The 18,885-nt window shown below is 39.6% G+C and overlaps 1 protein-coding gene across 2 annotated transcripts in view; it reads left to right on the forward strand.

The window, feature by feature from the left end:
• The first annotated feature begins 1,637 nt into the window (after positions 1-1,637).
• Positions 1,638-18,885, forward strand: part of pds5a (PDS5 cohesin associated factor A) — a 39,590-nt gene continuing 22,342 nt past the window's right edge. For both annotated transcript variants that reach the window (XM_061709484.1, XM_061709566.1), the window contains exons 1-2: positions 1,638-1,762; positions 2,533-2,678. In XM_061709484.1, the coding sequence (XP_061565468.1) occupies positions 2,565-2,678 (114 nt within the window). In that variant the 5' untranslated portion in view covers positions 1,638-1,762; positions 2,533-2,564. The remainder of the gene's footprint in view (positions 1,763-2,532; positions 2,679-18,885) is intronic.

Raw genomic sequence — 18,885 nt, forward strand, 5'->3', positions numbered from 1 at the left:
CGGAAGTAAACGACGTCAACGCCGGAAGTCGTGACTTCAAATTAAGAGTTTGAAATTTAAAGCAAAACAAAACAAACTGTTTTATTTTTATTTTTTATTTTTTGTTCCCTGAACCCAAAGGTTTAAACTTGAGTTTTTACAACGTACTTGATGTAGTTAGGAATTAAAATGAACACCTTTTAATTTTTTATTTATTTTTTTTTAAATAAGTCACTTCATTTTAAATCAAACAATTAATTCAGATACAACTTATTAGTAGGGTAAAGTGGTAATCTTGACCTCCCTTCATGCCCATATATATATATACATGGGTGCAAATCCCGGGGGGGACATGTCCCCCCCAATTTCTGAAAAACATGAATTGTCCCCCCCAATAAAAATACCCTAAATTATTCAAAATTGAACAAATGCATTTTCAGACTTAAAGGTTGAATATGTAGAATATTTATTAAAAATATATTTCTAAAAAAATAATACAACCACGGTGCGTTTTGAGGTGTACAGAATGAAAGTATTGCTACTCCATACATTTTTTTTTTTTTAGTCTGAATTAATATTTTTAAAATTTTTGACGGGCTCGACAATGACTTTCTGTCAACGTTCTGTTTACATTCGTACCTCCATAACTGTGTTAAAACATGATCGGTTAGTTTAAACAACTTGTTTAGGGCTCCATATTTCATCCATATCAATTGATCTTGTATAAAGTAGTCCCATAGGATAAAAGGAAGATGGTGAGAAGAATTTGAGATGAGTAGACACTACATGCCCAAAACCCTTAAAATTATGATTTACTAATATAACAGTTAAGTAAGCAGTGACACACACTGTTGGCTGTTTAGGACAAATAAACAAGAAAGGTAAGCACAATAAATGATTCCCTGTGCAGTATTTTTTGGCGAGCCTTTACCAATTTATGGCATGGTATGAGTTGAATAATTGGCAAAAAATTAAAAATTAAAATCACGTTGGTGGCCCCCCCAATCCTGACATCGGATCTGCACCCCTGTATATATATATATATATATATATATATATATATATATATATATATATATATATATATATATATATATATTCAATTCCATTTTATTTATCTAGTGTCTATTACAACAGAGCATGACCCCGAGCAATTATTACATAAACATAACATAAACGATGGCAGGTTAAAAACTCATGTGTGTGTCTGTGTGTATTTATTTATTTATATATATATATATATATATATATATATATATATATATATATATATATATTTATATATATATATATATATATATGTTATACACACACATATGTTATACACACACATATATACATATGTGTCTGTGTGTGTATATATCTATACATATGTATATATATATATATGTATAGATAGATAGATAGATAGATAGATAGATAGATAGATAGATAGATAGATAGATAGATAGATAGATAGATAGATAAGCCAATCTCACACAAAATGTTTAGTATTCGATTATTAACAGCCTAATTAATGAATAAGATGAATCCCTCACTTATTGTATGCCGTCTTATCTATTTAGTTCTCTCTCCCAGTTCCCCATGCCACCGGTAGAAAGTGAAGTCAGTAAATGCCGCTTGTTTCCGACTCCCGCCATGTATTGCAGCTGCAGTACCGCCGACAGACCGAGGGGGGCGCGCTGCCCTCAGCCTTCAGCAGGCAGCGCTGACTGAACCAGCAGAGCTTTGTGCCGAAAACTAACGCCAACCTGAACCAGACTAATGAATTAAAACGGCCCAGGTAATTACCAAGGGGAAAAAACGCTCGGAAAACAACCCACACTCGTCGCTGTTTATTTAAAAAAAATATATTCCTCGTGCATTTTTATCGGGGGGGTTTGGTGTACAAAATTATCCGCGGGGCAAGTTGCAGTCCTGCCTCGCCTGCGCTTGTAAACGAGCGACAGTAAGTTGACAAAAAGACCGTAACAAGTGAATCAGCTGCAATTTTTAAACTTTTCAAAGTGTTTCCATCTGTTGATAATCCCAGGCACCGGTGGGGAGCGCTGGCCGGTTTCGTTGGCGGTGTTAAGATACTTCCCTCGCCCTGTGATCGTAGCCGGAGATGTGCTGGCCTGACTAGCCGCTAGCCGCTAGCTCGCTGCACGCAGACCCGCAACATGCTAACACGCTAACCCGCTAACCTACTTAACCATCCAGGGCAGGGGACGCCTCTACTAAAGTGCTTTTACACCGGCAAAGCTGTCCGAATAGACGAGATGTGAAAGGGGCTGGCAATTGAACTAATATCTGCATCTAATCGTGATTTTATGAAGGATTTATTGGCATTTACAGTTGATGTGAGCTGGGGGTGATGTAGCATGGGAGCTAATAACACACACGGTGCTGCTTCTGCTTAGGAAGTGTCCAGTGCTGAAATATCATCCGCTGTATGAGTGTTTTCGTGTACGTTTTAGTGAGTAAAAGGTGATGTGGTACTTTTTTAGAGTAAGGTTTTCTGGGGGAGTGTAATAGCATGGTTGTGCTGAACTTTTGTTTTCTGACCCATAGAGGCCAGTAGAAGACCGTCAACACCGACAAGCATGGAGTTCGCGCAGCCGCAGAAGCCTGTGGGCGACGGGAAGGTTGTGTATCCTCCCGGAGTAAAAGAGATCACCGACAAGATCACCAACGATGAGGTTGTCAAACGGTTAAAGGTATGTCATTGAGGTTTCATGTTGCTCAAACAGAAGCTCTGACACCCGCCACTGTCACAATCCCCAAACTTTGTGAACTACTATACTTTCAGAATCAGAAAGAAGTTTATCGCCAAGTAATTTAAGGGTGCTTTCAGACCTGAACTTTAACAGCCATCTAAAGTTTATCACTAAATCTGCCTATTACCACCTAAAAAACATTGCTAGAATTAAGGGGATTCTGTCTAAACAAGACATGGAAAAAAGTATTCATGCATTAATTTTCAGTAGGTTGCATTATTGCAATGGCATCTTTACAGGCCTTAACAAGAAATCTATCTGGCAGCTACAGTTGATCCAGAACGCTGCTGCCAGAGTCCTTACAAACACCAGGAAACTGGACCATATTACACCGGTCATGAAATCACTACAGTGGCTTCCAGTGAGTCAAATGATAGAGTTTAAAATCTTCCCGCTGGTCTACAAAGCACTGAATGGTCTTGGACCAAAATACATGCTTGATCTGTTAGTTCCCTATGAAGCTCCCAGACCCCTTAGGTTCATCTGGATCTGGTTTGTTGTTTGTCCCAAGAACCAGAACCAAGCAAGGTGAGGCAGCGTTCAGTTATTCTGCTCCTCACCGGTGGAACAAACTTCCTGTAGACCTGAGGTCTGCTCCAACTGTCGGCTCCTTTAAATCAGGGTTAAAAACATTACCGTTTACTCAAGCGTACTCCTAAATTAAATACTTACCAGTTGTATTCTACTGCCCTTATTTTTAACAGCTTGTGCTTTTTATTATTTTACTTATTTTCTTATCATCTTATTCTTAATTTTTTCAATCTTATTTGTTATGTCTTTCCGCTTTTAATGTCAATGTAAAGCACTTTGAATTACCTTGTGTTGAATTGTGCTATATAAATAAATTTGCCTTGCCTTGCCTTGCCTGTCCCGTTTGGAGCAGTTGTTCCGAAACGGGGAGCGTTTCCCCCTAAAGATCGATTCGTTTGATATATATGAACACAGCAATCGCGCTCGGATGTGGCACAAAACAAGTGAGCCGAGATCGCCTGGGAGAGGTGGTCTCGGCTCACTTCCATTCCAGACCTGGAGCAGTGCGTTTTTTTTTATTTGGAGAGAGAACATAATCGACACAGCAGCCGACACAACTTCATGCATTGTGTATGTGCGACCGCGACGCAAGGAGAAGAGTTGGCGCAGAGCCTCCACCACCTTCTCTCCTATGGGACACAACTTTCTCTCTTCTCCCGTCTCTCCTATTAGACGAGCCGAGATGTCGTCACAGCGCGGCACAGTGAAATTAAAAAAAATTAAAAATTTTTTGAACATTTCAATCTCGCACTGGCAGAGCGGTCCACTCTTGCACCGCGGCAGCACATAAATGAATGTGATTGGCGGCGGTTTGCGCTTTGCACCCTCTCTGTGAAAGGGGTTATTACAGGGGTGTCGGACTCCAGTCCTCGAGGGCCGCATTCATGCATGTTTCAGATGTTTCCCTGCTTCAGCACACCGTGATAAAAGTAGCTGTGACACCAACAGAACTGTCCAGACCTCGATAACAAGTTGGTGACGACCATTAATTTGAATTAGGTGTGTTGATGCAAGGAGACATCTAAAACATGCAGGATTGCGGCCCTCGAGGACTGGAGTCCGACACCCCTGGGTTATAACCATTGTTGTTTTTCCTGGGGTACGGAAGAGGAAACTCCTTCCACGTTCATTTGTGACCAATGAGGGAACAGTTGGTTCACGCATGGCATTTGTTAACAGCTTTGAACCGCTACAGACGGTTGCCTTGTGAACACAAACGCCACATATGAAAAACGAAACAACTGTATTGATTTAGCCCCTGAATCGGAACAAAAAAAACGGGCCACAGGTCTGAAAGCAACCTAAGACACACAAGGAATTTGTTGTGGTGATTTGGTGCAATACAAAAGAACACAGTTTTTATGGCGTGAGGTTTTGTACCTGATGGACCGCAGCCTCATGCCAGAGGGAGTCTGAAACAGTTTGTATGTCATCAACGTTTCATGTTGTTCAAACAGAAGGTCTGACACCATTAACCAGCCACTGTCACAATCCCCAAACTTAGTAAACTACTATATTCTGACATTGTTTTTTCTGTTTTGGGGATTTCCAAGTAAACAGTACTTGTATGTTATTTCTAGAATATTTGGATAATGCTGCAGTTAAAAAGGGGAAATGCCTGAAGCAGTTTCTCAAACAAGACCTCCTTACTGTGAGGTGATAGGACTAACCACAACTGTGCTGCCCATAATTTCCATATCAGATTGTATATGCAGTTGTATCGCTACATATACATATAGTAAATCAAATGTAACAGAATATTAACTTAAATTTAACGTCAAATCATCCACACTTTCTTTATTATTGTAATATTTATTTTTCACCACTAAAGTATGAAAGAATTCAGTTTAAACCCTATAACAGGCAAATGACCAAAACTAGTCGGCAGACAGTACGGTAAGTCCTTTTGAACATTTTCAAAAAATTTGAAAAGTAAAGAATTACCTTTTTTAATATTCTCCAATAACCCTGTAGAGTTGAAATGTTAAAGTTGAAAGTATTTTGTTGACTGGCTTATAATGTGTAAAACACACAATTCGCATGTAACTCCTCTTAAAGGCATGGGAAGCGATTTCTGGATGATGTCAGCTCTGTAGAAATTTGAAACAAAACTTCAGCATAACATGAAGATGTAGCTCAATGCTCCATCATCAAACATACCTAATCCTGAACTGTTTCAAGCCTCTTTTCCAGCTGTCATGTCATGTGGACAAATATAAACCTGTCTGTGATTGGCTGGAACAATATTTGTGATGGTTTGAGTGATCATTTTTTGATGAGACCATGGACTGGGTTCTGACTGAGCAACTCTGAGATTTGGATTTCCTTTTTTTCAAGCTATGTCTTTTGGTGATTTTGATGCGTTCTTTGGGTCATTGTCATGTTGGAATGTGAAATTCCTCTTCGCTTTCAGCTTTTTGACAGAGGGTTTTTGCTTCAAAATAATTCGGTATTTGCCACCTCTACCGTGCTGGTATCGTGTTTCTCAGATGATGCTCTGTATTGGCTTTGCTCCAAAAATAACTGAGAATGAACGCCAAAAAGTTCAAGACAAGTTCTTTCTCTTAGATGACACATTTTCTCACATGATTTTGGGTGACTGGATTTTTTGGAATACTTCAGGCTTTCAGCAGAATGCAACCCCAGACGTTCAAGCAAACTGATTTGTATTTGGTTTTAATCTGATTCACTATGGATGAAGGCAGGTTTATAGTATCCATCTACAGGCCTAATTTTGAACATGATAGTTAACTCTGAGGAGAGTTAAATTATGAAAGGGCGTGAAAAATTCTGCAGTCATGGAGTTTTGTTTTGTTGTTTTTTTTTTTTTTAAATACCCCTGATTATGAAATATTTCTATTTTTCCCTGTAGTTTTGTTTGATGGAAGATCCTGGTAAAATGTGACAGTTCTGACATTTATGCTGTTGTGGTTTCTGTCTTTGTTTTAAAAGTCTGCGATTTGTGTAAAGGTGTATAGATGCTTTATATCCTTTGTAGTTGTTTCACTCTTCATTTTTTCCAAATGTATAGTTATTGCTGCCTTCTTCATGGGTATTACATCTCTGTACATTGGATAATAGTATAAAGAGATTACACCTGCACTTTTCTTCCGCTCTGGTGACTCCTAAATTAAATCAGCTTGTTTACTTTACAAAAATGTTTTTACACCCAAGCATTGGTAATAAGAAAGCGCAGTAGCCATAATGTACACAGATGCTGAATGACATGTTGTTGGATGAGGAAGGTAGATCTTTTTATCTGTCATCTTTCTCATCTGCAGTCAGGCTTCTGGAAGTTGCACAACTTTTATCTCTGTTTGCGCTTGCAGTTGATACCATGTGTGATTATTGGGTGTTTGCTGATGTTTGTCCTTGTAAGATGAAATACACGTTGAACTGCATTGTGTTGGTCTTGTTCTTAAATTACTTTTGCTTCGCATGGTACTCTGATTTTGTGTGTATTGAGCATTGGTTCAAATAGAGAGACGGTGACTGCAATATAAGAATTATGCTAAACTACAGATTAACCGATTTCAATTTTCTTTGCCAATCCCAATTATGGATTTTTCAGTGGGTGTGACCTGTTTATGCCAGTTTTGCTGGTTCAGATTTTTTGGGGGGGAAATACCTTTTTATGTTTTTTTTTAAGATTTTTTTTTTTGGCACTCGAGGCCTTTATTGGGACAGTAGTCGGACAGGAAACAGGTAGAGAGAGAAGGGAAGACACGCAGCAAAGAGCGACAGACTAGAACCTGCGTTTACTGCACGGGGGGGATCGGTTCTGGCGCCTGCTTAACCCACTGAACTATCTAAGGCGTTTTGGAATTACTTTAATCACCCAATTTTTTTTAGTACTTAAAGCAGCACGATTTTTTTTTAATGTATTTTTGTTTTTTTTCATCGTTGTTTTGTTATTATGCATATATATTATATTTTGTATTATTTGTGATGGTAAAATCCGTAATAGAAATAGTCGTAGTAGTTAAAACACTTGGGGAAAAATCACAATGAAGTTAGATTTAACAAACTTTTTAACTTTGATGTAACGTTAAGCTGAGGTGAGGCTTGCATGTTCTGCTGGTCCACAGATCCGTAGTTGTGGAGAAGTGGTTCACCTTTTTTCTCTCACTGAACTGAACTGTATAATTCTGGTAGGGCTTTTCTGTAAAGAATTTCCAGCCAGGAAAATCATACTTTGGTCCAGTGTCTTAATGAGGTCTCTGAATCCAGGCTTTTCCACAACACCAACTGGAGCCATGTCCTTGGCTAAGTGTTTGGTTACTGCAGCCGTTATCTCTTTCCATTTTGAACTTTTTTTGTTGTATGGTGTTGATTTTACAAGACAAAAGGTCAGTCATTTGTTTTGCTGCTGACTCATTGAACATTTTCGTTTTGGTGTCAGTGGAGATGGGGCCACTCGGAGTTTGAGGCATTCCTCGTGTTGTCGAGGTGGTGATAAGGTGGTGGAACAAATTTGTGTTACTGCCGGCTTTTGTGGCAACGGTTTTACAGCATATCTTCCAATAACCACGTGTTGTTGAATGTCTTCCTTGCAAAACCTGAACCACTGCAAAATTATGGATCCAATGCTATTTTTCTTGTGAATCAAATTGGCTGTCTGGCATTCAGTTTCCATCCTTTAACACTCATAAATTAGCTTGATGCTCATACTTATTTTCACCAACTACAAACTTTTTTCCATGTCTCCTGATGCAACAACACACACGTGTGCAAGAGTTTTCTGGATGGGTTGGGGAGTGTGCTGTCTGTTGTTGTGAGCGGGGCAATAGGACAGTGTAAGAAAGGCCAAACTATGAAGAAGGATCATATCTATATGGCTTAAAATACTACCATGTTTTTGCGACACATCGAGTATATCTAATATATCATCCACCTCTACTGGCCATCATTGCTTTATCAGTCATCATCATGCTATGAAGCTTAGTGAAGCAATCACCCAGTATTGCCTAAACAAAGTGGTCATGTCTTATTTCACCACCAAAATGATATGTGAAACAGAATATTCTTCAGTAAACGTTCGTCATCAGCACCTCCATTGTGTATGGGCCGATGGAGCGGGTAGCCCTGGATAACATTGATTGACATTAGGTGGGCACGTCCGAGTTGGATTCCTGTACCTGTTTGCCCATTTTGCCCTTTTATAAGGAGAAAAAAGAGATGTGAATACTGCTCTTGAGAAAACCTATGAGGTGGCATTGTGGATCACCTGTCGACAATATCTAAGTTTATGGTCAGTAAAATGTCCACCACGTTGCTTCTGCTGCATGTATACACATGTATATGCTACATGTATATGTTTAATGTGTTGTGTACATTATGTGGCACATGCGCAAAACGGACCAGAATGTAATCAGTAAAAAAGTGAGGGTGACCTGCTGGTCAAGCTGAAAATCTGCAAATTCTGGTCCCTGGCGAGTCCATCAGTATGACATCCAAATGCATGTTTGTAATGTGAACATTAGATAATCTCCAAACATGTTCCAGATTGCTCTTACAGAGTGCTCTAAATTACTTGGTAGAAATTTTATGTGTCGATAAAAGTTAATCTTAGTGTTAAAGTGTAGAGTGTAATTGCATACATAAATGATAACAGGCTGCGACTGTTTTCAGAGTCTTGTTAAACACTCTCCCCGCTGGCTGCACAATAGAGAGAAGGGCTGTTTGTCTAGTTGTAAAGATGCTTTGTTTTTTAATTATAATCAACTTAAGCTGTTCTCTTTTTTAATGTCTTGAGAAAGGTATCGTTTGTGTTTAAAACACTGGGGACTGTGTTCCTGTCGCGAAATACAAATCCAGAAACATCTTGTAGCAGAGGCAGTGCTCTTCATTTTTCAAAGAGAGATGCTCCACTAATGTATGAGCTCTTTGTATATAAACCTACCTCTCTTCAAAGTTTTGGACCAAATTATACGTTTCATATCCTTAACTAATGTGAAGAGCCTTGATTCTATTTTGTATATACTGTGTTTGTGTGTGTATTTGTATATGTATATATGTGTGTATATATATATATATATATATATATATATATATATATATATATATATATATATATATATATACACACAATCTACATCTCTATACACAATGCACTTCCTCCTCATGCTGGTCATACGCTGCTGTGGGATGACACCCCATTCTTCAACTAACATTTGTCGCAAGTCAGACAACGTGGATGTGTTTGTCACTCTGGCACAAACAACAAACCCGAGCTGATCCCACAAGTGTTCAATGGGGTTGAGGTCAGGACTACTGATAGGCCATTCCATCCTCTCCACCCCCAAATTCTGGAGGTGGTCTCTGATAAACCCCGCTCATTGGAGGCGAGCATTGCCATCTTGGAGGATGGCGTTCAGTCCCAGACTGTGGTGATGTGCGACTGCTGGTTGCAGAATCACATAATCTCTCTCTCTCTCCAGAGAGATTGCCTCCAACGATGATGAGCCATGTCAATTATCTTTGACAACCAAACATGCAGTCATAATTCAAGTTCTCTCCTCAGGTTTGTTTACGTAAGAGACAGAAAAAGGTAGAGCTGGGGCCCCCCCTTGAGGGAGTTCTCCGCTGGCCGACCACTGTCATTGCAAATTTTCCTTTGAATCACAAATTGTTGCGATTCAAAGTTGGCCGCCCTCTGGGGCCGCCTTCTGGCTTGGCACCCCAAACATTTTCCTGGTATGTCAGTTGGCAAGCAGCATCTCAGATTAAGCTAACAGTGTCCAAACATTCATTTTTTTCCCATTCATCCCCCCCCCCCCTCCCACGAACACGCACGCACTTGGGTAACAATAATGTTTACTCTCAGGACCGCTGCTGGCAGCTTTTTAGGGTTATGAGTAGGAGATTACTTTAAATATCACATTGTGATGGTCAACTGTATGTCTGTTTGATCAATACGTGTTGATATTAATCTTAAAGGTGACCTATTATGACATTTAATGTATATTTTAAACGGGCCTTGAATGTCTTAAAAACAAGCTTTTGATTGTTTTTTCTATATAAATTTGAAATTCAGCCTCTGGGCCGTGTCTTTATTTTTACCGCTTCTAACCTTCTCTATGAGGGATTCTGAGAGGGCGGGGAGGCTATGATAATGAGGCACTGTGCTGATTGGCTGCCTGACGCGATACACCGCTATGAAAAAATGGTGGAAGCTCCGGCCGGCGGAGTTAAGGCTGATTTATGGTTCCGTGTTACACCAACGCAGAGCCTACGGCGTAGGGTACGCAGCGACGCGCACCGTAGGCTACGCCCTACCCTATGCTGTAGGCTGTGCGTCGATTTAACGCGCAACCATAATTCAGGCTTTATGCGACGCGAGCGTCGGCAACAAAATCAATTCCATCCATCCATTTGCGTTATTTTCTATTGGACTGTCCTAACTGGCCGCAGCGCTGCGCGGTGTGCCATTTTGAGCTGAACATTTGTCGGACGCCCTGCTTCTATTTAGTCCCTGTCGCTCGTGTTGAAAGCCGGTTGAACGCGCTGTAGGTCATGGATGAGGAACGGCTGATTCAGTTAGTTGAAATGAGAAGTTATCTCTATGATTCCTCCTCATTTCACTACAAAAACCTCAATAAAGTGGCAGCTGACTGGATGGAGATGGACAGAGAGCGTCCGATGCCACGCAGTGCTACACAATAGTGGGACACTCGCATGCAGTTACACGCATTTATAGTTGTGGCCGTGATTTGCATTTTGGTTGTGTAAAGAAAATGCACCGAATCTGAACGGCTCGTAAAAGTCACATGACACTGCTCATCCGGGCGGCTGTACAGACACTGCAGAATTTGGTTGCTTTCCTCCTTCTCTGAGTTGGCAGGCTGAGGGGGGACCACTTTATATATGTTAAAGCAAGAAAAAACGTGTTTTTCATAATAGGTCTCCTTTAAGTAATGTTCCACTTGCTTGTAAACTACTTGGAACTGACACTGTAGGCAGTGGTTAACGTTGAGTTTCAGAGCATCTGCAGTGAGTCTTTTGATCACCTTATGCAAGATTTGTGATTTGATGGGGCTAGCCTGGTTAGCATTTAGACTCCAGAATTCTCCCTCCAAATCATGTTTCTTTCTAGTTTTAATTGACTTGTTTGTTTTTGGTTTTACCCCTACAGCATTTCTTTGTGGAACATTTCCCCCCTTTTCCTGGTCTTTTCTCCTGGCTATATGTTAGAATCACTTTCTGGAAAGGCATACAATCCGATCCCCCTTTTTCCATGTATGTTGAGGTCCAAGATGTAAAGGCTAATGTTGTAAAATTGGTGGCATACTTTTATGTAAATGTTTAAAATGTCAGTATGGAAGCGCCTCTGATAATTCCTCGGGAACTTATTTCCTTTACTATTATGACCATTTCTTCAACTGCTCCTGGGATCAGCAGATACTTTGACTGGAGACTGAAATTAGGCAAGGAATAGATTTACCTGAGGGCCAAGTTTCTGCAGTCATTTTTATATTCATCAACTTTAAGTTGGTGAAATCTTAGAAAGCAATCAAGTCAAACGAAGGGAAGACGAGCTGTCTTTAAGCATTAACAGGCATTGTAGAACATGCTGCTCTTACCAACAATGCTCCTGTCACTCATATAAGTCCATTATTCCATCATACCAGCATTCAGAGCCTTAAGCACATGCTGTTGCAGCTCCGAGGCGTCTCTATTCAGTCTGGCAGTTTAATGACGGTGAGATGCTCTCTAACAGACAGCTCTCATTTACTCTACTGCTTTGGCATTGCAGGCACTAGGATTTTACACATTTATCAACTACTTGATCATTTATATTCCAATTTTGCAGTCCATTGATGCTTAATATTTACATCTTTTAATGCTATATTGTTAAAATCATAATCTTGCTTGCTTGAAAAAAAGGGGGGGGGGGTTACCAAAATCCAGGCAAAATGGTGATTGTTGGAAAATATTAGATTACATTTTCCTTTATTCATCCCTCAGTGGGGAAATCTGAGCAGCAGCAGTACGAGCAGCAGCAGTACACTCAACACACGCATGCAGCAAAAGAACGATAAAGTAAAAAATATATAATTACACAATATAAACAGTATATACAGTGGAATAAAAATAAAAGTAGGGCAGTACGAGAGAGGAAAAAAACAGTACAAAAAAAGCAGGTAGGATGTGTATGAGGTAGAAAGATATTGTACATCTTGTTATTGTCCGTTGCTACTGTGTGCAGGCCTGGTTGTACAGTCTGATGGCAGCGGGGAGGAAGCACCTGCGATGCCTCTCAGTGACGCATCGCGGGTGACGAAGCCGGTCGCTGATGGAGCTCTCCAGGGCTCTGACAGTCTCATGAAGGGGGTGGGAGACATGTATGCTATATAAATCACAATCCAAAACATCAGGAATGGCTAACAGCTTGGCTCCATTTGTTTTTAACTTGCCCAACCGGCGGAGGTTCACAGGCCCCAGGCCAGCGTTAACGTTGAGCCCTGATTAGGGGTGGGTATTGGGAAGGACCTCACGATACGATACGCATCACGATACTTGAGCCACGATACGATACACATTGCGATATCCCGATTATGCGATATCCCGATTATTATATTCTACATAGTTCACTGAAAAATTAAAAAATGCATTACACATCTTAAAATCCAAGTTGTATATATGTACATCAGATGATAGTGATGGATCTTAAAATCCGAGTTGCACGTTCATCAGATTATAGTGACAATTCATGGGAAAAACTGAGTCAAAACAATGTTTTATTATAACTATACAAGCTAAAGTTACAACATATTTGTATATGTTTTTCATATTATTTACATCATATGAAATTAACATTAAATTTAGTATGAGGTTGCTTTAATTATGTGGCAAATGATAATAAACACAAGAAAGATGGGTACTAAAACCAAGGACAGGCACAGTGATCAGTCGGTATAGATATAAATCCATAAATAAATAAACCTCTGTCCATTATTTTTCATTTTTTAAGGACAGGCAATTGTGTTATATAAAAAATAAATTATAAAATGAAATAAAACGTGAAATAAAACCTGAGCTCAGTGCAGGGCCCTCCCAGGGTTGGTAGAGAGTGGCAATGCCCAGGACTGTCACTTAGGTAGGAGCACTGGGTGATATAATGGGAAAAAAATCGGGGATAAAAAATATTAAAAAAAAAAAAAAAAAAAAAAAATCGATATTCAAATTTTGAATATCGATATTGAGTCAGCTGGAAAAGTATCGCGATATATTGCCATATCGATATTTTTGCCCACCCCTAGCCCTGATCATTACAAGCATATTCATATAAGTAAATCCTTATTTCAAAACTGTTATCCCTACAGTAAAGTTAAGATTCCCACATTTTGCAGTTCATCTGCATGTGGCCCACTGATCTCAGTCCTCTGTAACATGTTGACAAGTTTCGTGTCCTTCCTGAAGCTACTTTCGTACAGCCACTTTCATACAGATATTGAGGTATAAAGATACAGTGGCACTCTCCTTTACATTTGACCTACACTTTAAGCTGTGCATGAAGGCACAATATTATTTCTCCAGTGTGTTCTTTCACAGCATGTTTTCCCAAAGCATTGCGTGTTCAGCAACCTGAAGACAGTCCCACCGCTAGCAAGAGGCCCTTAGTGTATCTAGTATCAGTTTCTTTCAAAAAGTCTGACCGCGTGTTCAAAAATTGAGAGGAGGAACTGATCTGATCAAAATTTAACAGAAGCGTTTATTGTACAGAATATAATGAGTTTCATGGGTCTATACTGGCTAATCAAGTGATTAAACACTGACTGCCCTCAGATGCAATAAAAAGACGACCCCCGCATGGCCAGCTCGTAAACTTTATAGTACAGTTGGAGAAGGCGTGTTTTAGACTTTGCCGCTCCCGTGTTTGACTGGTCCTGGAGGCTTGTCCCTCCGTCCAGTCGGGGGCCGCCACGTCTCATTTCCATGGCCCAATCCGGCACGATCTTTCCTGAAAGAGTAAAAACTACAAACCCCAGCCGTCTATCTTGGTCTCTCACATGTCCTTTGTTTCCAAACACGTGGTCCACCAAGTGCAACTAGAGAAAAAAACGTATCGGCTACATTTGTGACATAAAATGAAGATGGCGATACACTGAGTGCATAAAAATTAGGAATAATATTCAAACATGAATATAATACTTGACCTCAAATATCAAATCTACTGAGCAATAACAAAATAACAAACCAAATACAATGGATGGCATGAAAAGTAAAAAGGCATGAAGACTTAGAAATGTTCACCCTAACACTAGTCACCAACTTTATTATTCAGTGGGCACTGAATAAAACAGTGCTGAGAGGAAAAAAACTAATAAAAATTCTACCTGGCTGTTCCCATGGAACGACAGTGCTGGCCTGATTTTCCCCGTCATAGAGTAGTTTCCGTGGGAAGGGAGAACACGGCCGGGAATGAAATATCATTTTCACATTTATTTTTGTCAATACTGAAATCATGGTTATTTAAAACCATTATCTGCTGACTTTTGAACCATGTCACATTTATTTAACTATACAGATATTGAAAGTTCCACTGTAAACTTAAATTGTGGACTAATCAAAATTTAAGACCCAATAAAAAGGATTGAGGCGAACAGAGCAACTGGTGGTTAAGCTGATCAAGTAATCCCTTAAATATCATTGGCCAGAAATAGCAGTGTGAAATTGATATTAACCGTTTTTCTGCACGGCACCTGGGCTTACTTGTAACTTTAGGCACTCCGATAGCGGCTTGAATGCCATGACGGTCTCTGAGTTTGACACCATCCTTGTGCTCCATCATGCTTTTCCGCATTCCCTATTCACACATAACTCATTTTCCCACCGTTAGTCATCTGCTACTACCTGCCAAGGTGTAACATGGATGTAGCTGCAGTGGAATGCAATGTTACAGGATTACGCCTCTGCGGGACGGGATAAAAGCGCTACCAGGCCAAAATGATCTGGCTGCGTGAATGGGGTTACTTGATCTGTCCCATGTATGTGAAGAAAAGTTGTACCATTTAATGGATAAAAGGCCTCAATGAAAGGTCTATTTTTCCCATCTTGTGAATGTTTATTAAAGCATAACTTTCTGTGGTTTAAAAAGACTAGTGCCATTTTGAACAAAACTAAGAAAAGACTGTAAAGGTATTTTTGGGCCTTTATACTCAAATAATAAAAGAACTGGTTTCCTTGAAAGTGTTTTTTTAGATGGTTTCAGATCTACTTGCATGATTCACAAGGTCACAGTTGCAGCACGTTTGGGCAAACATTTTTGCTATTTCGTTGTCAAACTGCATCTGGAGCTGTTTAAAAAAAAAAAAAAAAAAAAAAAAGTTTGTGGCTTTTACTACTAGATGCAACCTTTACAACGAAGGAAGCCTTACACAGGAGTCTATTATTCACAGCTTTCACTGAGAACAGTGAAGGTTGCAGGTGTGTTTTTGTGTCTGAGTAAATGAGTGCAAGAGTGAATCTGTTCCCCTGCTGTTTTTTGGAGCCGTTGGCCCAACCCCCATCCCTGCTGGCGGTTCGTTAGAGAGGGAGAGAGGTTTACAGCTATACTTGAACACACACACACACACACACACACGGAGGACGCGGCAGCAGCAGCAGCTCAGAGCAGGGCAGTCCTAACCTAAAAAGATTGACTTATTAGTACGAACAAAACCTATGGAGATTTAAGTGCTTGTATTTAATTTAAAAGAATTGATCTAAAACGTTAAGTCCAATTCGTTTTGATTAAATTCAGATGTCAGGTTTGTTTACTATGGTATAAGGAGGACAGGAAATGAGAAGAATTGTTTAATTTAATCCTGTTATTCTTTATAAAAGGTTGTGCTCGTCAAAGTCTCAAAACAAATTGATGCACCCAGTACAAAATCCTTCAACATATAAAACTAATCATGTTAAAAGTATAGCAATTTGGTTTTGACTCTTAGGATGACAATTTGGATCCCAATTGATTCCTAATTGAAAGCGATTTCTCTTCAGTACAAAAGATCTATAATTATGGATTTTAGCCTATCCAAGGTCAGCCTGCAAAGTAGACATTAGCCAGGAAGAGGGGTGGCGTACAATCATGAAGTCTAGCATATCAGCTCCTTTCTGTTTCTTAGAATATTGCCAGATCATGTCCATCCATAGCAGCAATAATAATAATTATTCATAATTTAAAAGAAAACTGTTTAATAGATATTTTCTAGTGTTTACTATCAATTACATTTTTTCTATTGCAATTATTTTTCTGCTGAAAAGTTGAGAAACTATTTTCATAAAACTTAAAGGAGCATGAGGCAGGATTGAGGCAGGATTTATGAAAAAGGTTTTCTAGTAATAATGTCAGATGAACCGTTCCAAACCAAAAAGAATGAGCCCTCTAGCGTATCTGTCCGTTGCCTTGAACAGGCTGTGTGCTGCAAAATGTGCTGCAATTCCGGGCCGGAATTTCCCACGCTGTCCTGCGGATGTGACGTCAAATGACGCTGCATGCGCGTTCTCCCGTGCCGGCTTCGCTGTTGGCTGCAGTACCCCCGACGGCCGCCGTGGCAAAGGTGGCGCTAATGAGTCATTTTTTAAAGGAGCCTCATGCTCCTTTAATTTCATAAGTTATCTGAATTGTGAGCTAAGCATGCATATGCTCACTTTAAAAAAAATCTAATTCAATTACCTGAATGCTTTAAACCAAGAAGGACTTTAGGAGAAACTAAAACATTTGTTAGCTCTATGGAGTTAGGTCTTGAGAGATGAGTTTTGACAATTCAGAATTAACCTGAGGCGCTCACATACTGGCATTTCTTTGTGGAACATTTCCCGGTTTTGCTGGTCTTGGTGCCTGGATGTAATGGGCACTTTCCGGAGAGGCATGAAATTAGATCACCTCTTTTTATCCGCCACCCAAGGTAGACCAAAAGGCGTGAAAAAGGAGAGACTGGTTGTGTATGTAAGGGCCACCCCCCATTCGGTAACCGAGTGAGAAGTGTGAGAACAACTTTCTGATCACGTGGTCGTGTGCCAACCGTAGTCGTAAGCGCAGAGCACTTGGCTCCAGGGACGAGCAGCGGTCGTAGTCAAAACATGCTCACAAATGAAACTGCAGCTGGTGAGGAAAACCCGGACACTTCCAGCTGGAGGAGTCGCAGCGGTTTTATTTACTGTACTGATGCTGTACATGCAGCTGAATCTGTTACAATGTTCAAACTAGGGCTGGGCGATATATCGAGATTTTAATATATATCTATATATTTTCAAACACGATATGGTACGAGACAATATCGTTTATATCGATTTAAAAAAAATAATAAATCTTTTTTTTTTAATTTTTTTTTTTATGATTTTGATATAGCTTATTTTGTGACAAATTGACTTGAATGTTTTATTTGAGATTGTTATTGTTGTTATTGTTATTGTTATTTGCACAACTGTCAACCTCAGTGGAAAAGTCTGCCTGTTACTGTCTACATTGTATTAATTGCACAGTGTATTTTAATTTAATTGTTATGCAGGAAAGGGATATTTGTTTTATTTTATTCAAGAAGCATTTTATTCTATATATGCAGGCAGTTTATTTTTATTTCATTTGTTTTATACATTTTGATATTGTGCAGACCTCTGTTAACAAAGGTACCTGTGTGACATTTGGCACGAGGAATTGTATTAAAACTGACTGTTTTTTTTTTAAGGGTTTGCCTCAGAAAAAATGAAGCTAACAGAGATGCTAACAGAGATGCTATGCTATAATGCTTTGGGGGAAACCCCAATTAAGGCACAGAAAAAATATCGAGATATATATCGAGTATCGCCATTTAGCTAGAAAATATCGAGATATGACTTTTGGTCCATATCGCCCAGCCCTAGTTCAAACCTTCACGGCCAGCTTCTCCACACATCGGCGCGCCTCTCTTGCACATACTGCTTGCATGCACTGCTGATAAAAGGACCATAACAATATGGCGAAAGGCATTTTCTCCTCCACTGTTATTTTTGTTATTAATATGAGCGCAATGGACATGATTGATGCAATCTGTCTCATTTCACGCTCACGACGTGGAGTCACACTTTGGTTCAGGAATGCCAGTTTCGTGTAAGGAAATACAGTTAAAAATACAGTATTTTTCTCTCTTGCTTGGGCCAATATGTAACGGTCAATAGAAAAAAATAGGTGGCTCACAAGATTTTACAGTTTGCCAGTTTGTAAGCGGCTTTGAACTTCGGCAATGTAGTGCAATGTGCTTTTGTCAGTAGCTGGAGGTTAAACTTGTTCAACTGCCTTAAACTCTGAGGGCAACCAGATGACCTGAGCTCAGGTATATGTACATTTTAAATTTATGTTTCGTCTGTGGTCCACTGCAGAATCCAGAGTGTGTTGAAACCCACTGTCAATCATATAACTTCTATATTAGTTGTGTTTCCATTACCACTAAAATTGTGCAAAACCTAAATATTGCAAAAGAAAGACCTATAATGGAATTTGAAAAAAATGTTGCAAAAACCTTTTTACACTTTCATGAGGTGGTTTTTCAGACGTGTCGATATTCCAGTTTAGCGCAAAAGTGTCAATAGTTTGATTTAGCGTAAAATAGTTGCATATTCCATGAATCTAAAGCATGAAATCTAGTTCCGG

The sequence above is a fragment of the Cololabis saira genome, chromosome 1, assembly GCF_033807715.1.
Source record: "Cololabis saira isolate AMF1-May2022 chromosome 1, fColSai1.1, whole genome shotgun sequence".
NCBI lineage: Eukaryota > Metazoa > Chordata > Actinopteri > Beloniformes > Belonidae > Cololabis > Cololabis saira.